The sequence below is a fragment of the Pseudorasbora parva genome, chromosome 4 (assembly GCF_024679245.1).
Source record: "Pseudorasbora parva isolate DD20220531a chromosome 4, ASM2467924v1, whole genome shotgun sequence".
Taxonomy (NCBI): domain Eukaryota; kingdom Metazoa; phylum Chordata; class Actinopteri; order Cypriniformes; family Gobionidae; genus Pseudorasbora; species Pseudorasbora parva.
This window is the reverse complement of record NC_090175.1, coordinates 34,407,341-34,432,481: the sequence shown is the minus strand read 5'-3', so window position 1 is coordinate 34,432,481 and position 25,141 is coordinate 34,407,341. Positions and strand designations below refer to the sequence as shown.

At 40.5% G+C, this 25,141-nt stretch overlaps 1 protein-coding gene across 1 annotated transcript in view; it reads left to right on the top strand.

The window, feature by feature from the left end:
- LOC137073277 (paraspeckle component 1) overlaps nt 1-25,141 on the top strand; it is a 61,461-nt gene that overhangs the window by 16,980 nt on the left and 19,340 nt on the right. The window contains exons 2-6 of the mRNA XM_067441600.1: nt 796-1,097; nt 1,192-1,287; nt 1,405-1,601; nt 9,893-9,977; nt 23,622-23,727. Of these exons, the coding sequence (XP_067297701.1) occupies nt 796-1,097; nt 1,192-1,287; nt 1,405-1,601; nt 9,893-9,977; nt 23,622-23,727 (786 nt within the window). The remainder of the gene's footprint in view (nt 1-795; nt 1,098-1,191; nt 1,288-1,404; nt 1,602-9,892; nt 9,978-23,621; nt 23,728-25,141) is intronic.

Sequence of the window (25,141 nt, the reverse complement as noted above, 5' to 3'; positions counted from 1 at the left end):
AGTATCTCATTTCACAGATAGTTTGTTTCTTTATATTGATTCTTTATAAAAGGGTTGATACAGTGTAAAGATTTCGCTCTGGCTCTTGTTTTAAATTTTAAAAAATCCTGCCATTGGGCTTGTTTTCATCTGTTGACTTTGTACAAGTAGAATGGGGCGCCTGGTCAGTGTTGTATTTGTCCCACCCCTCCTCAACTGTGATTGGATGGCTGGGTAAAAAGTGACCGTGATGAGTGCTGCGTTTTACTCAAAGTTGAACATTCTTCAACTCTTGGTGACTGGTGACCAAAAACTCTTAGCACTTGAGCATGAAATAGATGCTCAGCACCTCGTTATGCTCATGTTGTTAAAAAAACATGGCGCTTCCATTGAAAACAATTGGATACGCCAGCCAGCCGTGTGAAAGAATAAAAAACACTTTAGTGGATACACGGCCTAAGTTTCATAACTGGCTGTTTTTGCAGCCCCCCTCATAAGGAATCCTGAACCCCCATAATTATTTGATAATGTAGAATGGATATATCAGTATTAAATACAACCCATAGGTATAATTAAACTTGTTTTTTTATGTTTTTGTTTTTTATCAATACATTTATAATATCTAAAAAATGTATATTGTTTTGAGAATACTATCTCTCAACCAAAGCACAATAAATGGGGTTGCTATTTATAAATATCTAAATAAAAAGTAAGCAAAGAGAGATTTATGTTTGTGTTTGCTCACAGTGTATGTAAACAGTTTTCTTGTAACATTCGTTGACCATATTTTCAATTGTCACTTTTTTGATTATTCAGGAGACAAGAACACTTGCAGAGATTGCTAAGGCTGAGCTGGACGGCACTGTGCTGGGAAACAGGCCCATCCGGATTCGTTTTGCCACACATGGGGCTGCACTCACAGTACGAAACCTCTCACCAGTGGTGTCCAATGAGCTTCTGGAACAGGCTTTCTCACAGTTCGGCCCAGTTGAGCGGGCAGTAGTGGTGGTTGATGACCGAGGCCGACCCACAGGCAAAGGGATTGTGGAGTTTGCCAATAAACCTGCTGCCCGAAAAGCCTTGGACCGCTGTGCAGATGGAGCCCTTTTGCTTACAATGTAATACATTTTCATTTTCACAGTATGATCCGTATTTATCAGTGATAAGAGATAAAAGAGTTTTGACATGGATCTTTTCTTTTTTGTCTTTTAGGTCCCCTCGTCCAGTCATTCTTGAGCCAACAGAACAGTTTGATGATGAAGATGGTCTACCAGAAAAACTGTTGCAAAAATCAGCACAATATCACAAGTATGTCCTCATAAATTGAGATTAATTGTATTCCATTTGCATGTAAGTATATCTAAAGAAAAAATAATAATTTGCCTCATTGTAGTTTTAAATTAACTACAAGAATCTTCAATACAGGGAACGGGAGCATCAGCCACGCTTTGCACAGCCAGGCACCTTTGAGTTTGAGTACTCATCTCGCTGGAAGGCTCTGGATGAGATGGAAAAACAGCAGAGGGAACAAGTGGAACGGAACATACAAGAGGCAAAAGAGAAATTGGAGGCTGAAATGGAAGCTGCCAAGCATGAGCATCAACTCATGATGATGAGACAAGGTAGTATGCTGTTCTACAACACACTAGTTTTTGAAGGAGCCAATTATTTTGCCCACCACAATGCTGTGAGGGAAATGCTTAAATATTTGGATATAATAACATTTTGTGCTTGAAAAGGCACTTTTGTTACTGTAATGAAGACAGCAGACATGATCTCCCACAGCCAGTGTGTCGTTTCATTTCTGTCCTTCAGAGAACAGTACTTATGTTCTTAAAGTCCCATTGAACCGGAAGTAGCAACTGAGTTTTCTTCAGTGCTGTGACGTATTACCAAGCAAAACGGAATATTAAATAGAGGGCAGGGTTTGACTTCAGTGCGTCTCCACTCCATCGATCGCTCATAGCAGACTTGCGGTTGGAGGGGAGTGGTTAAGCATTTTCAAACTGACATCATCTGAGAAGGAACGCCGTTTCCAGACCGAAAGTAACTTCTCAAGTTTTGGTTAAAGATTACCGTGACAAACTATTTTTTCTGTGTATTAAAGGTACATACCTCTCTCGCCTCACTGCATGAACTTAATCGCTCTGATGCTCAGTGACATTTTGATAGCATTTAGCTTAGCCCACTAAGCCCAGTTCATTCACTATGGTACCAAACAGATCAAGTTAGAAGCATCCAAACACCTCCACAGTTTCCCTATTTAAATAGTTACACAAATAGTTGAACAACCAAGTATGGTGACATAAAATAAAACATGGCACTTTTCTAAGCGGGTTAAAAAGGAAAACTATAATGTATGGTGGAATAGCACTTTTGAGAGTACTTCGACTCGGCGCAGTAAACAGTCACGGCTGCAAAATCCTATTGATGGAAATAGAGAGGCGAGAGAGGTATGTATCAACTCATTTTAGTTAAGGAAATAACTAAACTCTATTCAGAGAACATAGGTTACGTAAGTAACCCGAGACGTTCTCTTTCATAGGTTCAGTCGACGCTGCATAGTAAATGGTAAATAGACCTGAACAGCTGGATTAAGCTAACAGAACATGCAAACCCAGAGCAATGTCAAGATCTAGACTATAAAATTTTACAAAGGTGTGCGGTGAGGACCAACCTGCCGCGACAAAAGTGTCCTCCAAGAGAGCCCCCTTGGAGAGCGCCTAAGAAGAGGCCAAACCTCTAGTAGAGTGTGCTCTAATGCCCAGAGGTGAAGGAACTCCGTACCTTGTAAGTTAAAGAGATAGCCTCTGTCACCCAGTGTGAAATTCTCTGTTTCGACGTGGCAAGCCCACGGCGGCCGGCTCTGAAACACACCAGCAATTGGTTAGACTTCCTCCAGCCACCTGACCGGTCAACATACCGGTGGAAAGAATGGAGGATGGTGACCTGCGAGCGGAAAGATGTGGACAAAACCTTGGGGACATAACCAGGCCTGGGTTTCAGCGAAACCTTAACCAAGCCGGGAGCAAAGTTCAAGCAAGCTTCGCTTACAGAGAGGGTCTTGTAAGTCTCCCACTCGCTTCAAGGAAGTTAGAGCCAATAAAAGAGCAACCTTAAGAGACAGAACCTGCTCCGGGGCTTAATAATGGTTCAAAAGGAGCACCCGTCAATCCCTCCAGGTCGATGGACAAGTCCCAAGAGGGTACACCAGGGGAGTGAACTGGCCTCAGGCGCCTGACCCCTCTCATAAAAGATGAGACTAATGAGTATTTCCCCAAAAGGGCTTCATCCAACTCCCTGTGAGCGGCGGTAGCCGCTACATACACTCTGAGCATAGTAGCTGCCACCCCAGCTGCAAACTTCTCCTGTAGAAATTCCAGAACTGAACCAATAGGGCAGTCGACTGGACTTCTATTTTGGGCTGAGCGTCATGCCTGAAAGACCTTCCACTTGCCAGTAAAGCTTCCTCGTAGAGGGGGCTCTGGCATTAGCGATGGTCTCCTGCACGTCTCCCTTAAAGCTACACTGTGTGATATTTTCCCCCATCTAGTGGTGAAAAGGTATATGACCATCCAGTGAATAATAGTTTCTGTTCCTCTCAATTTCGATTTCGTTTCAACTCCTACGGTGGCCGATTTAGTCATGGCTTCCAGTTCGACCTCTTCGGTGAGTGTTGCTTCAAGTGATGAGGTTACTTTTGAAAACTATTATAATTTGCAGTTATTTAATTTGCCAAATGATCTATGATCAAATTAATCTATGTGAAATGAATAATAGTTTTACGTTTTCGTTATTTTTTTTACCATTTCATTGCTAACATCAGCTATCAGGTTCCCAGACGAATGCAAGCTATTATTAGTAAAGTAACTTTTATCAGTGCTATCGTTATTCTGTATATTGTACTACATCACTAGCGTAAGGCAAAGTTTACATTGTAGGCTATATCAGATTACAGGACAGATGTGAAAGTCTCGCTTAGAAACAGCTAATTTACACTAGCATTATCAGATTAGACCACATTGTGTACAGTAAAATAAATGAAAAATAACTAAAATTTAAAGTGCCTACATATATAGCCTACAAATTATAATACAATAAAAATATTAATCTCATGTTATCCGTCATAGAACACGGATTTATGTTAAGGTAAACAATACTTTTTTATCATTGACGCCAGGAAAACTTGCCTAGATGTCGTTCTAATCTAGTGTTATGCACAGCACACCATCATATAATTAGCCAAGCAACAATAAAACTTCCAATATACACATAGGCTGAATTAATATTACCTATCGAGAAGAAAGCAGGCAACGTCGGCGTCCTTTTTAAAATCGTTGCTCCTCATGAGTTCTTTCAATCTTGGAAATGCCACTCCAATATTTACTTTTGTCTTGTTGATTTGCCCGTTGCGTTGCCGTCTTAATTCTCTTTTCCGCTTCCTTGGCGACTCTGGCAAATATCCTCGAGAATAAGAGTGATCCTCCATCATCATATAGCAGAGCTCAAGCAATCCCCCTCTTCACATTCGACACAGTGCCATCATCGAGTGTTAAAACGCGAAAGGCGAAGCTTGAATTTACGGGTATGTCCCTCTTTGGCAAATGTACTTTCAAGATGGAGGGGCAACATAGCGACCGCCATCCGAACCCTCACCTGTATGTATTTTCAATGGTATATTATAAACTTACGAGAATACTTTATTTCTTGAAAGAAGTAAATATACATTAATGAGAACATATATTTTTAAAAGAACTAAGTGATTTTAGCTTAGAATTAACTAAAAAAGTTACACAGTGTAGCTTTAAGACTGACGGCCTCTTAAAGGCCACACCCACAGCTTCCAGATCTCGGGAAGGGGATGCTAGATCCTGCCCTGGAGCTGTGAAAGCAGATCTTCTCTGACTGGAATCTTCCAAGGAGGGGAAGTCCAGAAGACTGCCACCAGCAGATGACTGGCCCCACTCTCTCTCACTCTGTGCAGAACTGCCGGAATCCGCTTGATGGGCGGGAACGCATAGAGCCTCAGCCTCTGCCAGGGGTGAGCGAACGCATCCACTCCCAGCGGCGCAGGAGGGCTTAGAGAGAACGAAAGTGGGCATTGGGACAACTCCTTCGTAGTGAAGAGGTCCACCTCCGCTCTGCCGAACCACTCCCAAATTTAGGGCTACTATGAGAGGATTCAGCATCCATTCCCCTGACCTGAGTTTCTGCCTCAAAAGGAAGTCTGCCGTGAGGTTCAGAACTCCGGGGACATGGACTCCCTGAGCCCACAGAAGGAAACGGCGCGCATGCCTGCCCGGGGTGTGCGACCGTGAGCCCCCTTGGCGATTCACATGAGATACCAACGCCATGGGTTCTGTCCTGACATTGACATGGTTCCCTGTTAGGAAAGGGAGGAAATACCGAAGGCTCAGGAAGACCTCTCTCAGCTCTAGGCAGTTCATGTGCCAGGCCCGAGTCTCCCCCGTCCAGATGCCGCATGCTGGAGCACGGCCTTCGAACATCGCACCCCAACCGGTGAGAGAGGCGTCCGTGGTAACCATCTGGCAACGGAAAAAAAAACCATGACGACACCTGGAGAAAATGTGGGTCTTGCCACACTGATAGGGCTTGAAAGCAACCTTGTGATGCCCTCAGTAGGCTGTAGGGAGATCCTGTAGACCAGATCCCTACACGTTTCATCCACCAATGCAAGGGTCTCGTGAAGCAGCCTCAGAGGAAGGATCTGGGAGGCTGCAGCCATGAGGCCTAAAAGCCTGCGTTATTTCCCTACAGAAACATGATGGTTGAGCTTGAAGCGGGCCAGACATGTCCTGATACTGGAAATCTGGTCAGGAGCCAGATGGGCCTGCATTGACACAGAATACACCCTAAGAAGGTGGTCTGTTGGGATGGTAAGAACACACTCTTGACGGTGTTCACTCTTAGGCCAAGGGAACGGACGTGACGAAGCACAGAGTCTCTGTGAGCATTCGCCATCTCTCTGGACCTGGCCAGTAAGAGCCAGTCGTCCAGGTAGTTGAGTATGTGGATGCCCTGAAGCCTCAGCAGGGCCAGTGCAGCATCCACACACTTCGTGAACGTACTGGGCGCCGGAGCAAGGCAGTAGGGGAGCACCCTGTACTGGAAAACCTTCCCTCCGCAGGCATACCTGAGGAGCTTCCTATGTCGCTGAATGACCTGAATATGGAATTATCCATCTTTCAGGTCTATCAACACAAACCAATCCCCTGCACGAACCTGGGCAATGATAGACTTCAGCGTCAACATCTTGAACCTCCCTCAATATGGGCCGCAGACCGCCATCCTTCTTCGGAACCAAGAAGATGCCGCAAAAGAAGACGTCCATAGGCGGGACTATCGCTCCTTTGAGAAGGAGGGATGACAGCTCCTCCTGTAGAACAGAAGCCTCTGAGGTGCTGTTTACTACAGTATGGAGGACCCCACTGAAGCAGGGGGGTTGCGGCAAAACTGAAGTGTGTAGCCCAGCTGAATCGTGCGTAGGGGGGGGGCAAAAGGTTGAGCCGACCCGCCTCTCAAAACGCACTGGGCGGCGAGTGTGAAGGGGTTGGAATTGGAGAGCGGCCATGGGGCAGTCAGAAACGCTTGCGCCGGCACGACTCTCTTTCTCCTGACTGGAGAGGCCAAGCCAGCCTGACCAGCCGCGACCTAGGACTTGTCGATTAGAGCGGAAGAGGTCCTACACGGCTTAGAAGGGAGAAGAGGGCGAGATTTCCAAGTGTAGGCAGAATAAGGTGAAAAATGAGAGGCCAGTGTGTCTTCAACTGCCGGAATGGCGGAATAACCACACTGCTGCATTAGTAAGGCGGGCGGAAAAAAGGTTGTTTCCAGGATCTGGAGACCTCGTTGTGCAGATCGCTGAAAAACGGCAGTTTCCTTCTCACCGTATGAATTGCACCAGCACCACTTAGAAATCTCTCATCGAGCTTAGAAGATTGCGATTCGTGGGGCTCATCAAGGCCGAAAGAAACGGTCTTGCATGCTTCCGGGCTGGGCGACAAATAATCGTGCGCGTATACATGTGGCAAAGCTTCACTGCACGCACACACGCTCGGGAGAGGGAGCGAGAGAAGGAAAATAAGTCCGCTCGCACTCGATGTCCTCGAACTCAACATCCGAACCCCAGGTCGCGGATCTGAGAAAGGCCTGATCCGCCTTGGGCGCGCGGCGGGGAAAAACGGAAGATTCATTCTCAAAAAGAGAGAGCCTCGAACGGAGGGTTTTAAGAAGGAGATTATCGCAATATTTTCATTTCAAGTTCCCTGAACCACCTCGTGTGCATGGGGGTCATCGCTCAATATACAGGTCCTTCTCAAAAAATGTGCATATTGTGATAAAAGTTCATTATTTTCCATAATTGGCATACAGCTCATGAAAACCCAAAATTCCTCAAAATCTCAAAAAATTTGCATATTTCATCCAACCAATAAAAGAAAAGTGTTTTTAATACAAAAAAAGTCAACCTTTAAATAATTATGTTCAGTTATGCACTCAATATTTGGTCGGGAAAACCTTTTGCAGAAATGACTGCTTCAATGCAGCGTGGCATGGAGGCAATCAGCCTGTGGCACTGCTGAGGTGTTATGGAGGCCCAGGATGCTTCAATAGCGGCCTTAAGCTCATCCAGAGTGTTGGGTCTTGCGTCTCTCAACTTTCTCTTCACAATATCCCACAGATTCTCTATGGGGTTCAGGTCAGGAGAGTTGGCAGTCCAATTGAGCACAGTAATACCATCATCAGTAAACCATTTACCAGTGGTTTTGGCACAGTGAGCAGGTGCCAGGTCTTGCTGAAAAACGAAATCTTTATCTCCATAATGCTTTTCAGCAGATGGAAGCATGAAGTGCTCCAAAATCTCCTGATAGCTAGCTGCATTGACCCTGCCCTTGATAAAACACAGTGGACCAACACCAGCAGCTGACATGGCACCCCAGACCATAACTGACTGTGGGTACTTGACACTGGACTTCAGGCATTTTGGCATTTCCTTCCCCCTCAGTCTTCCTCCAGACTCTGGCACCTTGATTTCCGAATGAAATTTGAGCAACAGTCCAGTGCTGCTTCTCTGTAGCCCAGGTCAGGCGCTTCTGCCGCTGTTTCTGGTTCAAAACTGGCTTGACCTGGGGAAAGCGGCACCTGTAGCCCATTTCCTGCACACGCGAGTGCACGGTGGCTCTCGATGTTTCTACTCCAGACTCAGTCCACTGCTTCCGCAGGTCCCCCAAGGTCTGGAATCGGTCCTTCTCCACAATCTTCCTCAGGGTCCGGTCACCTCTTCTCGTTGTGCAGTGTTTTTTGCCACACTTTTTCCTTCCCACAGACTTCCGACTGAGGTGCCTTGATACAGCACTCTGGGAACAGCCTATATGTTCAGAAATTTCTTTCTGTGTCTTACCCTCTCACTTGAGGGTTTCTATGATGGCCTTCTGGACAGCAGTCAGTTCGGCAGTCTTACCCATGATTGCGGTTTTGAGTAATGAACCAGGCTGGGAGTTTTTAAAAGCCTCAGGAATCTTTTGCAGGTGTTTAGAGTTAATTAGTTGATTCAGATGATTAGGTTAATAGCTCGTTTAGAGAACCTTTTCATGATATGCTAATTTTTTTGAGATAGGAATTTTGGGTTTTCATGAGCTGTATGCCAAAATCATCAGTATTAAAACTATAAAAGACCTGAAATATTTCAGTTGGTGTGCAATGAATCTAAAATATATGAAAGTTTAATTTTTATCATTACATTATGGAAAATGATGAACTTTATCACAATATGCAATTTTTTTGAGTAGGACCTGTAGAGCGAGTGTATGGTGGGGGGCAGCGACGAAACTCCATGATACTTCACCAGTTAGGAGAACAAAGTTCCGCTATCCGTGGTCGCTGAAGTAGTGAAGGAGTATGATGCTTAAAGGTCCACTGAAATCCAATTTTAAGTTTTTTAGCTTTTAGTATGACTGTGTTAGCCTTAAAGTTATGAATAAGCTGGTATGTTCCAAAACTATGACAAATACGGTATAAGCATTCAAAATGTACAGTCTCCCCCTTCCGTTAAAACGAATCTCAGATTTTGGTGACATCATCACAGACTTCACTTTCTTGTCAAATCTTCTGTCCAATAAAAATGCTCTGTAGAATCTAAAGCCCGCCCCCTACGCTGCTGAAGCTGTGGCTGAAATCGGTCAGTTGTTAACACACATTTACTCATTTCTACATGGTCAAAGGCACATAGCGCACTATATATGTGATGGGAAAATGGCTCTGGTCTAAATTTAGACTACAGACACGAGAGCACAGCGCGGATCATATGCGCGAGTCGGCACCGACAACAAACATATCGACCCATTTGAATTCTGCATTTCAAAGTGATATGGAGGAAATTATGATGACATCTTTACCAAACAGGTTTACCAAACAGAAAGGTCCGCTCTTGCGCTCTAGTCAAACTGTATATTAACGAAACTTCTATTGGCTGTTTCAAAAAAGGGGAGGAGCTGCTAACAGCTGGAGCCGTTTCAGCGGAAATTACGTCAACACATTGAATAACGCGGGGCGTTTCATAGCACTTCAGTTGGCCTTTAAATCCAGTTTCAGGGTCAGATAAATCGCACGAAGGGAGCAATGCTACCGCTTCGTGAAGGCAGAGAAATCTGGGGAGAAGATGGGGCGCGCGCCAGTATAGCTCAAAGGCGATGAGCTAGAGGGACGGCGCTGCGCCATCAGCGTCGAGTGAACAGTTTAATATTAAAAAGCGGTGGAGTATATCCCATTAACTTTCACAGATTTATTGTTCACCCGAAGACTTTTAATATGTGCTAACAAAGTAAATAGTGTCCATTTTGATTTCATGAGGACTTTAACTTTATCATTGTAAATGTTTGTGGTCTTATACTAACAGATCTCATGAGACGTCAGGAGGAACTGCGACGCTTAGAGGAGCTCAGGAATCAGGAGCTGCAGAAACGCAAGCAGGTTGAGATGAGGTATGCTTTTATCTGAGAGGAGGCTCAGTGCCAATTGCTCTACCAATAACATTAGAGCAACTATCAGTGAATATTCAAAATAGGCATTATATTTAAAAAGATGATTTTTTTTTCACACAAAATCCCTATCACCAGTGGGGGTTTTTTAAATTAGGGGTGTCAATTTGCACTTTCAAATAATCGATTGTCATTTAAATCAGTGGTTCTCAACCAGGGGGCCTCGTTGATCCTCCACGGTGGTCGCGAGATAACTTTAAAATTATTTTAAATATATGAATATAATTTGATCATGTTTATGCCCTCAAAATGCAATTAATTTGGGAGAATAATAATAATAGACTGAGCAATTCCAATAGGGTCCTTACCAACGCCTCGCTAGAGTGGCCAGCCTTGGGAAGTGCCTTTTATTTTCTTACCACCAGTCAGGAGCTTGTACTACTGTTGTGTTTTATTACCGCGTAGCATAATTGCAAGTAACTTCATCGCCCTTTCTGTTGTAATGGTCCCACATGTATGTAGGCCTACTTCTTTTCCATTGTTTCATTGTGCCAAATATGTTTGTGTAGACACGTGTGGTTGCATGTGTCAAATCGCCCCGTGAGTTAACAAATACTGCATTTTTACTTCTTTTTTTTTCTTTTCTTTTTTTTTACCATGCAGAAAAATAAAAATAAAACTCTTTAAAAAAAAAAGTCCTCCATCAACTACCACCTCATCCATCAACCACCACCAATGTGCAGCATCCACCTGGATGATGCGACGGCAATCATAGTGTGCCAGAACGCCTACCACACAACAGCTTATTGGTGGAGTCATATACAATCAGTATATGTGGGTGATTAAGCGACCATGATGAACAGAGGCCAGAAAAACAAAATATTGCAATGTATGTTTTTTCCAATTTAGTGCAGCCCTAATTTTAATTGATTAATTGATTAAAATGTATTAATACTTAATACTGCTAGATATAGATGTTAACACCCTTTGGTAATGATCAATAAAAAATTAGACACATCACTAAAGATCAGCTTTCTGCAGAACACAAATCCTTTGTTGTACTGAAGTTAATGAAAAGTTTAGAATATATTTTAAAGTCGTACCGGCTAAGTTGAAGTGCGTGTTTAGAGCTGTTTGCAAATGTCATGATAGCGATAGAGCTCCTAAACTCAGATTCAGGGAGCTCTGTAGCTTGTTTGGGGTAATAGTTTAAAGAAAGATTGAAAAAAGGGACTGGAAAACATCCTTTTATTGAAACTGGTGCTCTCCTATGTTTTGAATTATTTCACTTGGTACTTTTGCTTTTTGCGTACTATAAATGTCATATTTATGTCCAAATGATAATCCACGCAGCTTTCAGTTGGTGGACTGTTTGAAATTATGAATAAATAAATATGGATGAATGAGAAAGGAAAGAGCAGGGTGTGATATTAAAAAGAACTGACAGAACTGAATCTGCCTCTGACATGACTTTCTGTACAAAATAAAAGCCCTCCAAAAACTCCTACATTTTATCTGTAAATTCATATACAGATGGCACTGAACCAGAATGCATTTTGGTGCTGCTATAACCATAAATTAATGAATTAAATAGATTAAAGTTATGGAGTGTATTTATCACAGCTAATTTTCACGAGTAGCAGTTAAACAGCCAGTGGAGATTACAAGAAAAATACTATTAATACGATTTTTTTAAATCATATTCACATAACCAAATTTAGTAATCAAAAGCCTATGTAAGCAGATGACAACCATGACAATGGCCTGAAAAATCAACTGCTAAATTATCGTGCTAGAAGTCACTCACAAAATTTAAGAGAGCCATAACAGCACCAGATAAAAAGCATCACATTTCAAAATAGATCTGTGTTTTGATTTAAAAGTCTTTAAACATTTTAACCCATCCTTCGGGTGAGACGTTAATCTGAGGTCCTGACTCTCTGTAGTAATTAAAAATCACAGGATGTCCTACATAAAAAAGAGTAAGGGAGCAACCCTAGCATCCTGGCCAAATTTGCCCTTTGTCCTCTGTCATCATCATGGCATCCTAATCCAGCGTTTCCCAAACGAGGTGCCGTCTGACGTGAGCGGGGGTGCCGTGTAAAAGGTTCCGGTACGCATTTGCACCGCGGTTCATCTCGCATCCGATGATGCATCTTTAATATGGGTTGTAACTTGAAAATAATTCTTATGTATGTTTCTGTCGATAGATACATGTGCTGGCTCCTCAGTGATACATTACAACAGCGATAATAAAAGAAAAGCGGGCAAAACGTTCTCTCTTTGTAAACTGTGTTCATGCGAGTACTGCCGTATGACCAGTCATTTTCGCCGTCATCACCCAGGTATATTCGCCAGAATACGCGAATGAGGACGCGCTGTGAGAAGATACGTCTCAGTGCAAATATTGAGTTATCTTTCAAGTCTTGTGCTTGAACGGACAAACTTACACAAAAAGTATGTCAACATGTCCATCTTGATGAGTAGCCAAGCAGACATAGTCTGTATATGCCTTAAGTGAACTTTATACAGTCGAGAAAGATGACACATATCCCTGCATTAGGTCTTAAAGGGACAGTAGCCTTTACTGCTGTCTGTTTAAAGGACAACTCCGGCAAATTTTTAAGTTTATCTTGATATATATCAATCTGTGTGAGTACAGTCTATAGAAGAAAAAAAACGAACCGGATTGGTGCTTGCAACACAGAGTTATTACAGTTAATGCCCAGAGCCCCCACTCAGCTAAAACGGCAGCTTTGGGAGCATAAACGTAAAGGGTGTCTTTGTGCCTCTTAACAAACAGAAAATGCAATTAAAATGTTTGTTTAACATGAACAGGTCCCTTACATGACAACGTGATGCGTTTAGCCACTTAACCATTGTTCAAATTCACCTGTTTTAGGCGGCTAGCTGTCTCGCTCTGAAATCCCGTGGGAACTCCGTTGTAGCCTGGAAAAATAGTCCAGTTGGGAAGAGCATCGTTTGTATGAAGAAGCTCTGCTCATCGGTTCTCAGTATTGAATGTGTCCAAGAGAAACGGTTTTCGATTCTGAGCGGCTGATCTGAGGGCCGCTGCTCGTTCAGTTACTCGCGCAAGCTCAGTATCAGCGGCTTGTGAGTTCATCGGTTCTCTCAGCAAAACATGTCTCAGTTCAGTGAACGGTTCAGTGAACGGAGTTACAACATAATTCAAGACATTAGTTTATTTCTATTTGGAGAGACTGTCACTCATGTCAGAAAGCGAGGAACTAAAGTAACTTATGGGATCACTGCTGATTTGAGACGCGAACCGTTTAGAACGATTCAGTCCGATTTGGTGAACTGGTTCGCCCGGTTCACTAAAAAGAACCGGTTAAAAAGAACAATTTGTTCATGAACTGGGCATCACTAGAGTGATGATCCGATCGGGCTCACAAGTGAAAAAGAAATGGTTCGCGTTTCTGCCTTTCCGAATTGTGGCAACAGAATGTGAAAATTTGCAGCGAACTGACTTAAACAGACACAACACAGTGGGGCCGGTTGAAGAAAAATGCCATTCCATGGTTGAACATGGGTGCAACCACTGTGGAGGTAATGTAAACTTTATTTATCCTTCCATTTGGGCAAACACGGCTTGAGGAAAGATGTGCAGTGATAAAATAATCGTGCTTTACACACACAACGCTCTTCCCAACTGGAGTTCCCACGGGACTTCAGCGCGAGAAACAGCTAGCCGTCTAACACACTGTTTAGATTAATTTAAACAATGGCTAAGTGACTAAACGCATCTCGTTGTCATGTAAGGGACCTGTTCGTGTTGGACAGACATTTTAATTGCATTTTGTGTCTATTAAAAGGCACAAAGACACCCTTTACGTTTATGCTCCCAAAGCTGCCGTTTTAGCTGAGTGGGAGCTCTGGGCATTAACTGTAATAACTCTGTGTTGCAAGCACCAATCTTCAAATGGTACTTGCACCAAAATCTTTTTTTTTTCTATAGGCTGTACTCACAAAGATACAACGATCAAGATAAACTTAAAAATGTTGTCCTTTAATGTCAAACAAATGATAAAGACATAACTCACTGCTCATTAGATTTTGCAAGTTTAATAAGGATTAATCTTTAATTTAAACAGTTAAATATGCTGTTATTTTACATTTGAATATTTATTTAATTTCTCTGCCTAAATTAAATTACTGTTAGACCTTGCTGAAAAACCTGAAAAGCATTGTTCATTTTATCAGTATCTTTGCTCAATAGTATTTATTTGTGCTGCTGCTTGTATTTAAGTTATTTGTTCTTATTTTCTTTATTTTTATAAGTCTTTTATTCCCTGAACATAGCAAATACCGAATCGTACTGAAACCGTCAACCTAAAACCGTGATACAAACCGACCTATGAGCAATCTGTACCATTACACCCCTAGTGTAACGTATGCGAGGGGGTGCCACAAAATTTTGAAAATTTTTAAAGGATGCTTTAATTAAAAAAAAGGTTGGGAAACACTGTCCTAATCATCCCCATATATTTATATAATGATTGGATTTATAACTCCTCTCCACTAATAAGCTGGTGTGTGGTGGGCTTTCTGGCACAATAGGCCATGCACACTGGTGGTGGTTGAGGGGATTCCTCCCTTCATGTAAAGTGATTTGAGTGCAGAGAATAGTGCTATATAAATGTAATATATTATTATTATTATCATCGCCAGAGCCCTGATGTGATGACCCTATTGTAATTGTTCAGCCTATTATTATTATTCACCCAAATGAATCACTTTTTTGAAGGCCTAAATATGCTCAAAACTTGTTTCAGAAGTGGTGAAAATGTACATCTGATGTGAGTTTCAGAATTAGGCGTGGAAAAAAGGCTCAATGAAGCCAACTACAAAATTTCAATTAAGCGCCGTACGAGCTACATTTCATGTATGAGTATGAAATTTGGTACAGCCCAATACCTACAAAAAAGACCCTGCGAGCAAAATCTAAAAACCAGGAAGTGTGATATTTTGAATTTTCTCTGCAAATTATTTGCAGTTTTTGCCATTTCCAGACATCATACTTTAACAAAATCCTCCTAGAGATTTAATCAGATCAACATCTTGTCCAGAAGAAATACAGCCGTCAAGGAGTCACTTTTTAGCCCCTTGAGGTCCCTCAGTTCTCGTTATTGTTGGAAAGTCACGCCGATATTTACTCGCGTTTGATTTCTTTGTTTATCCAAAGACTTTTTATGCATTGCCTTTTCTTGTACTGTCTTCCTTTTTTGCATTGTTTGCCTTCGCTGACTGCAAAACCCGGTGTAATGACAAATCGTGTCCGCCTGTGAAACAAATGCTTTTGCTCTTCCTAGGTTTCGTGCTGCGCATATGGTAGCGAGAGAGAGAGTGACAGTCGCCCAAGCCAATCACTTGTTTGGTCTCGAACGAAAATAATAAGTCACTCGATTTTTATACTCTCTTTTTCAGAGTACTTACATTTTAATTATGTATTGACATATAAAGAATATAAATATAAAAAAAAAAAAGTTTTGATGTGAACACAAAGATAAAGTGCTGTTTTGTATATGTAAATACATACATTGTGTGTGTGTGTGTGTGTGTGTGTGTGTGTGTGTGTGTGTGTGTGTGTGTATATATATATATATATATATATATATATATATATATATATATATATATATATATATATATACATGCATGCATACATACATACATATACATACATATACATACATATACATACATATACATACATACATATACATAATGTATGTATTTATATATATATATACATATATATAAAACACAGCACTATATATATATATATATATATATATATATATATATATATATATATATATATAATACATAATACACCACTCTTTGAGTGTGGTATATGCTTTGGTGGACACATGATAACTGAATATTTATTGCTAGTCATATGGCCAATTAGTCTCTTTAGCATTTATGCAAAATACTGAAGCCAAACCTGAGAAAGAAGTCCAGAAGAGTCTCCAACATTCCTGGTCATTTGCAGTTGTAACACATGGGCAGAGATTATGCTAATTATGAATGACTGTGCACGGACGTCCAATTTACGCATGTTTGGAATTCATTAATATACACACTTAACTACAGAATCTGTGATATACAAAGCATTTGTGAATCTGGAGGAGAGGTGGATCTAACTTCGTAAAGGTCCATTTTACATGCAAATTTCTCTGAATTTGCTCATATACAGGTGCTGGTCAAATAATTAGAGTATGATCAGAAAGTTGATTTATTTCAATAATTCCATTCAAAAAGTGAAACTTGTATATTATTTTCTTTCATTACACACAGACTGATATATTTTAAATGTTTATTTCTTTTAATTTTGATGATTATAACTGACAACTAAGGAAAATCCCAAGTTCAGTATCACAGAAAATTTGAATATTACTTAAAGGGGTGAAATGCTGTTTCATGCATACTGAGCTTTTTACACTGTTAAAGACTGGGATTCCTATCCTAAACGTAGACAAAGTTTCAAAAACTAAGTTAGACTATTTCAAAAACTATTTCTGTGTCAAAAATACTCCTTCCGGTTTCTCACATGTTTCGGAGAGTTTTTTTCGAGTATGTTTCCGCTTGACGTCGACAGAGCGGAATGTCCTTGTATGGGCCGTACGGCTCTTCTCCCGGAAGGGTGCGCGTGCGTGACTAGAGCGAGAGAGCAAATGCACGCCCATAAACACTGCTCTCAAGGTGCAGATCCACTCGTCCGTGCAACATGTCGGACGCACCGCGCTCCACTTTATTCCTATGGGTGACATCAAGCGACTTCAGCGCTTCAGCACAGCATTCCGGGAAGGCAGTGCTGCATTTGAACCCGATTTGAAAGCAGAAATGACACAAAAGTGGATCACCACGGTCACTGCTGTCACAGGACTTAACGAAATCAACAGTTACCAAAGAAGTGTGTTTTTGTCGGGGCGGTCCCAGTGATAAAGGTTCACGGTCATGCTTTTGAAACAGGCGGTGAGAAAAACTGCTTCAAATATATGGAAGTAAAACTGTGCCACTGGATTTTGAATTCTAATTTTTAGCACTGAATTTTGTTACATCGAATTTTTAACACTGAATTTTATTTTGCATCTAAATCAGACTTTGAATTTTAAAAGCCATCGAATTTCTAGCTCTGTTTTTTTTTGACTATGACATTTTTTCAATGTTTTAAAAAAATTCAGTGTAAAAAGAAATTCAACGTCTCAAAAAATTCAGTGTAAAAAAATTCAACGTCTCAAAAGATTCAGTGTAAAATAATTCAACGTCTCAAAAAATTCAGTGTAAAAATATTCAGAGTCAACATCCGGGTAACCAAGGAGAAGCAATCGATCCCTGTATCAAATCATCCAACATCCAGCCAATCATTTACGCTCCATTGGTCATGAGTAAACTCACTGAAGCGCCATCGTGTGTGTTCTGAGCCATGCTGCTGAGCTCTGGAGCTCACCTGAAGTGAACTTCCCCGCCAGTGCCGTTTCTAGTCATAGGCAAACTAGGCGGTCGCCTAGGGCGCCAACAGCTGGGGGGCGTCAATGAGCCCCCGCCCCAACAAGATTTTTTAGTTATTTCATTTATATTTTATTATTAATATTTCGTACTTTTTCTATTTCAAGGCATTATGATTAGTTGCGATTATTGGAGTGAAGTCGCCATGGTGATAGTGGAGCTGCTGTAATGAAATGAGATCATGTAGAGGGCGGCAGGGAACGTCGTCATCCGTGGCGTTGTAACGCTTGTGTCCGAGTGAAAAATGCGGATAGCTCACTTAATGTAACTGGAGTGGATGCAAACACGGAGGCGATTAACATCAAACAGATCGCACTTTATTCCCCGCTGAACTCTCATCACAAACTCCCTTTCCATCCACAGCATTACTTAATAAAACAAAATAACTGTTAGCAACAGAAAACAGAAAATAATCCCCACACATGGGAGCTCAAGACTCAGTGCGCACATTCACAAAATGCAGACTTCGTTTGCAGAGAGCGCGCGCAACTCTTAAAGGGGCCACACTATATTTCTACTCGTTACACCGTGCTTTAGTTTCATCATCATGAAAAGGTCAAAGCCATCAGGGGCTCAGTATCGTAAAAAGAAAGCGAAATATACAGGTATAGCCTACTTATTGGTTACTTGTTCTCTACTAAGCTGGTCCCTCTATCATAATGTTGAGCAAAACATTACACTGAATATTAGTACTGGACGGACCACACGCCATGCTCATTTCAGGTGCAGAACATTATAGCAGTTAATTTGAATACATTTTTTTTTACATCAGAAATAGCTGTTTAGTGTAAATTGATCAAGTAGGCTAATACTGTCATAACCATGGGCGTCACTAGGCCCTTTTTTATGAACTTATGCATCAGCCCCCCCTAAAAAAATATGTGATTAACCTTTAAAACATGAAACTGGCGCAAGGCTTCGGCTACTGCTTCGTCCCGTCTTTTAGTCTTTGTGTCACTGTGTTCTTCAATCCGCAGCGGCGCCGAGTGACATGGTTTTCAAGCTATTGTTATCTAATTTTTTGGCCTTCAGAACATCTTAAAATACACATATGTAGATCATAGAAATCAAATTTTTCTCGGGGGAGCATGCCCCCGAACCCCCCAACATCTGTGATCTCAGAGATAATAAACCTAGCTACATTATTCGATTAATGCATGTACAATATGCCCATGAAATAAGGAAGTCATATTTACTTAATAAGTTGAAGTTAAAAAAAAAAGGGGGGGGGGGGGGGGTAGGGGGGGGGTGCAACATATGAATCTCGCCTAGGGTGCCAGAAAGGCTAGAAACGGCCCTGTTCCCCGCCTTCCTGTTTCAGCATCACATGACCAATGGAGCGTAAATGATTGGCTGGATGTTGGATGATTTGATACAGGGATCGATTGCTTCTCCTTGGTTACCCGGATGTTGACTCTGAATATTTTTACACTGAATTTTTTGAGACGTTGAATTATTTTACACTGAATCTTTTGAGACATTAATTTTTTTTTACACTGAATATTTTGAGACGTTGAATTTTTTGACACTGAATCTTTTGAGACTTTGAATTTCTTTTTACACTGAATTTTTTTAAAACATTGAAAAAATGTCATAGGCAAAAAAAACAGTGCTAGAAATTCGATGGCTTTTAAAATTCAAAGTCTGATTTAGATGCAAAATAAAATTCAGTGTTAAAAATTCGATGTAAAAAAATTCAGTGCTAAAAATTAGAATTCAAAATCCAGTGGCACAGTTTTACTTCCATACAAATATCTATGTTGTTGGCTATCATGTAAGTAAACATCAGTAAACAACACGATCGTGTATAACGTTAGTTAATTTATCATTGGAGCATACAATCTCTGGTGTGTGTTTAATTACAATTTAGCTGACCAATATAGGTGTCTGTTTGTTTATTGTATAACCACCCAAACATAAACCTAGTGTTCTCACAAAGCGTGCTTCTTCTTTCAAATGCGCTAACGGTTACTCCATTGTTGTTCTATGTATAATATTACACTAGTCTGACGTGCAAAAACGTTTTGCTTGCTACTGCTAAGGTTTAGTCGCATACAATAGTCCATAAACCGAATCATGTCCTCATAAACTGCGAGTAAACACACACAAATGTTGACAGGTCACTAAATACAGTACATACCACAGAGACGGACATCCTGATGTTGTTGCTTCTCCTGTTCAATTTATTTTAGCCTTTATCTGATTCTGGATAATATATGTAATAGTTGAATCTGATTGATAGCCATAGTTTATTTACGGTAGCTTTTTCTTCTCCGCTTGAGGACGTCACCGCTTTGTGCACGCTCGTCATTCTTTAGCTCCGTCCACGCGATACGCCTCCAGGTGCTCGTTTTTTTTCCGGAAAGACTCGGTACAGCCTATATTTCTTTTATAAATTTAATACAACTAAAGACTTTTCGGAGATATAAAGGATGTGATACTACTCTATAGGTACTCAAGATTCAATCAATCAATCAATCAATCAATCAACTTTATTTATATAGAGCTTTTACAATCACGATTGTGTCAAAGCAGCTTCAAAGTGTCAAACAGGATAATATTGCAAAAAAAAATTAGATTTAGCTGTACAGTCCTGGAGAAAACAGAAACAGTGATGTTATCAGCTTATTTTAATTTTTTATATAGCGACAATGTTGGCAGACCAGTATTATAGTTTATAGAATTCCTTAAAACCTAATTCATAAATTTTATCTGTATAACTATTTCAATAACTTTGATCATAATTTTAGTGTCCCCAACTGAGCAAGCCAAGCCAAAGGCGACAGTGGCAAGGAACCAAAACTCCATCAGGGCATGATGGAGAAAAATAAACCTTTGGAGAAACCAGACTCAGTCGGGGTGCCAGTTCTCCTCTGGCCTATTAACACACCTTGTATGATTATTATTCTGGCAACCTTACAGGTCAGAAATCATATTAGATCAGATTATTCAAAATTTCAGACTATCACGGAAGAGACAGGTCTATTTAGGATGATGCGTCGATTACACAAGAGTATGAATACATGAAAGATCGGAATTATTGCGCCGGAGACAGGTTTTTTGAGCATGACATGCCGGTGAGGCAAATTCAGAGGAGACACCAATTGACACGGTCTCAGTAGACATCCAGGATGCTTTGGTCATGTCCAGGCGCAGGTCCACCATCCGATCTGGACACGGCCCGGATCCGGGATAAACCTCAGGATAAACAGAGAGACTAACATTAGCGTAGATGCTGCTCTTTTTATGATGTAACGAGTACATCAGGTGTTATGGGAAGTGTTCCCGGTTCCGGCTGACCTAGTTAATGCAGCCTAACAATCAGTCAATTGATTTGAATAATGAAAGTTAAAAATGTTCTATGTGTATGCCATAGTAAAGAGATGTGTTTTTAGTCTAGATTTAAACTGACAGAGTGTGTCTGCTTCCCGAACAATGCTAGGAAGACTGTTCCAGAGTTTAGGTGCGAAATAGGAAAAGGATTGACCACCTGCGGTTGATTTAGATATTCTAGGTATTATCAACTGGCCAGAGTTTTGAGACCGCAATAGACGTGATGGAGTATATAATGTGTTAAGAGCTCGCTTAAGTACTGGGGAGCTAAACCATTTAGTGCTTTGTAAGTAATAAGCAAGATTTTAAAATGTATGTGATGTTTAATACGGAGCCAGTGCAGTGTTGACAGAACTGGACTAATATGATCATACTTCCTGGTTCTAGTAAGTAACTCGAGCTGCTGCATTTTGGACTAACTAGAGTTTGTTTATTAAGCGAGCAGATTGACATGAGATTGACTGAAACTGACAGTTTCCCCTGACAGTCAAAAATACTCCTTCTGGTTTCTCAAGTTTCGGGATTTTTTTTTTTTAAATATCGGTCTGTGTGACGTCCAATGGGGTGGAATTCCTGTGCGCATGACCAGAGCAAGAGAGCACTATATGTGTCTGTTTGTTTATTGTACAACCACCCCAGACATATTAAACCTTGTTCACACAAAGCACACTTCTTCATTCAAATGCACTACTATTCCATTGCAAAACCATTCCGCTTACTAACCGTACTGCTAACGTTTAGTTGCATACAATAGAATATCATATCATATATAAACCATGAGTAAACACACACAAATTTTGACAAGACGCTAAGCAAATACAGTTACAATTCCACATAGAGACGTCCTGCTGTTGCTGCTGCTCCTGTTCAATTTCAGCCTCCGAATCAGATTCTGCATCATATATGTATAGTTGAATCTGATTGATAGCCATGGTTTATTTAGGCTAACGGTTTCTTTTCCAGGTTTGAGGATGCCACAGCTTTCAGACGCTCGTAACTCAATAGTTGTGAGCACTTGTGATTCTTTAGCTCCACCCACACGATACGCCTCCAGCCACTCTCTATTATTCGGAAAGACTCTGTACAGCATATATTTCTTTATAAATATAATAAAACTAAAGATTTTTAGAGATATGATGGATGCAATACTACTCTATAGGTACTCAAGATTAACATGAGATTGACTGAAACTGAGTGTTTCACCCCTCCTTTAAGAACAGGGATAGCATGGTCCTTAAACCAGGTAATGGTTGCTTTGGCACTATGTGCAGGTGCCAAGTCCTGTTGGAAAATGAAATCTGCATCTCCATAAAGTTAGTCAGCTGCAGGAAGCATGAAGTGCTCTAAAACTTCATGTACATAGCTGCGTTAACCTTGGACCTCAGAAAACACAGTGGACAACCACCAGCAGGTGACATGGCACTCCAAACCATCACTGACTGGAAACTTCACATTGGACCTCAAGCAATGTGGGTTGCCTCTCTTCTCTTCCTCCAGACTCTGGGACCCTGATTTCCAAAGGAAATCAAAATTAACTTTCTTCACAGAACATAACTTTGGATCACTCAGCAGTTCTTTTTGTCTTTAGCACAGACAAGATGCTTCTGATGCTGTCTGTTCTTCAAGAGTGGCTTGACACAAGGAATGCGACAGCTGAAACCCATGTCTTGCATACGTCTGTGCGTAGTGGTTCTTAAGAAGCACTGACTCCAGCTGCAGTTCACTCTTTGTGAATCTCTCCTGCATATTTGAATGGGTATTGTTTCACAGTCCTCTCCAGGGTGCGGTTATCCTTATTGTTTGAAAACTTTTTTTTCTACCACATCTTTTCCTTCCCTTCGCCTCTATTAATGTTCTTGGACACAAAGCTCTGTGAACAGCCAGTCTCTTTTGCAATAACCTTGTGTGTCTTGCCCTCCTTGTGCAAGGTGTCAATTGTCGTCTTTTGGACAACTGTCAAGTCAGCAGTCTTCTCTATGATTGTGTAGCCTAAAGAACTAGACTGAGAGACCGTTTAAATGCCTTTGCAGGTGTTTTGAGTTATTTTGCTGTTTAGAGTGTGGCACCAGCTGTCTTCAATATTGAACCTTTTCACAATATTCAAATTTTCTGAGATACTGAATTTGAGATTTTACCTTATTTGTCAGTTATAATCATCAAAATTAAAATAAATAATATCAGTCTTTGTGTAATGAATGAATATAATTAAAAGTTTTGCTTTTTGAATTGAATCAGTAAAATCAATTAACATATATAATTATGAATATATTATTATATGACCAGGGCCTGTATTTATGAAGATCCATGAATTAGGTCTAAAATATGTTAAAAAGGTATATGTCCTACAATGTTTTTTTCTTTACAGTAAAGGATGCAAATATAGTAATTAAAATTAAACTAAAGGAAATGTTTAAACTCCCCTGTGAAAATAGGTGTGACGTGAGCAAAGATTTGAGAAGGAAACAAGATTCCATGTCCAGTGTTATATCAATATAATATAATAACTCATGTAATATATTGTTAAATTCTTGGAAAATCAAGTGAGATTGCAAAACAATACAAAGCCGACATGGCTTGAATATATGAGCTGGTAATCTTTTCTCATTTGGCACAAATCCAAATGTTTCTATGGTTCCGATGTAACATTTAATAGCTAACCTATTTATTTTTTTAAGCAAAGCTTTGTTCTTCACTCGTGTTGAAATATTTATGTTTTGGCAATATTAGTTGGTCGATCTGAATGTGAAGTTTAACTGAATTTGAGTTATATGTGCTTAGGCATGAGGAAGAGAGACGCAGACGTGAGGAAGATATGATGCGTCATAGAGAGCACCTTGACATGAGACGCCAACCAGATGGATTCAAGCCCAGTTTCATGGAGAGTGTGAGTACAGGCAAATGCTTCACTTTCATTCTGTTGTTAAATTTCTTATAGCAGGGTCCAGAATGTGACTAAAATTGTCACAAACAGTGTTCCCTCTTTTTTTCTTACTTTTCTCACATTTACATTAAATAATGCGATATGCTATATGATATTGCTATTAGTACTTAAAATCTATTTAAAGGATATTTAAAAAAAAAATATTTAAAAACTGAGAATAATACAATTTATGTGTTTCACATTATTTCTGGGAAAAGAAAGCATCGCTACAAAATCTGAAAGTGACCAGCAGTGTTTTAGCAAAAATGTGTCACATCTTACAATATGGACTGCATTTATATAGCGCTTTTATCCAAAGCGCTTTACATTTTTGCCTCACATTCACCCATTCACACACCGACGGCGATGTCAGCCATGTAAGGCGCCATCCAGCTCGTCGGGAGCAGCTGGGGTTAGGTGTCTTGCTCATGGACACTTCGACACTTGGTCAGGTGGAACCGGGGATTGAACCACCAACCTTCTGGTTTGTAGACAACCAACATGAACCACTGAGCCACTGCCGCTACAATATGATTTCAACATCATTGTAAACAAACAAAAAATGTAATGCAAATATTTAAATACCAAAAACTCTTTGCTTGACTTGGTAATATAGTTATATCAACCTAAAACTTAACATCAAGAACATCCAGGTCAACAAAGACTCTGTTATTAAAAATAAGAACTAAAAACAGTATTCTTCACATTAATTAAATATATATGAATACATAATAAAGCTACAAAAGTTAGTCAGCATAGAGCACAGTGATTTTCTCTTTTTCTTTTGTTTTTTGACAGCGGCCGGTTTACTGTATTAGCAAGTTTACTGTATTAGCAGGCTGTCACTTTAAGACCTAATGCAAGGATCCTATTGACACGAATTCGGTTTCTGTCCCCAACTGATATCGTTCACTTAAAGCATAACTGACTGGGTTTACATGAATACTCATCAAGACAGTCATGTGTATCTGACACGAAACAGAACTGAAGGGATCACATGCTTTCAGAGCGGTCGTGTTTTTGCAAGTTATTGTGCTTATTAACTCTTTTTAACATCAAGCAAGTCACATCAGTAACAGTGTGCCCAGTCTATTCTCTGCTATATGCGTTGACCTAAAAGTACACTTTTCACATGTTGATGTAGCCTATTTAAATCATTCAGATATTGCATGCTGTTACGATATGCATACTACGATTATGTACATTTGAATTATTTAGATAATTTCGATATATTGCACAGCCCTAGCAGCCACAGACACACAGCTTAGGGGGAACATTGGTTTGTGTACGCACAACTGAATTAAAATAAACGGAAAAAGGAGAGCAAAGATAATGATTGCGGAGCCTTAATCCAGAGAAAACACAGAATGTTTAAGAT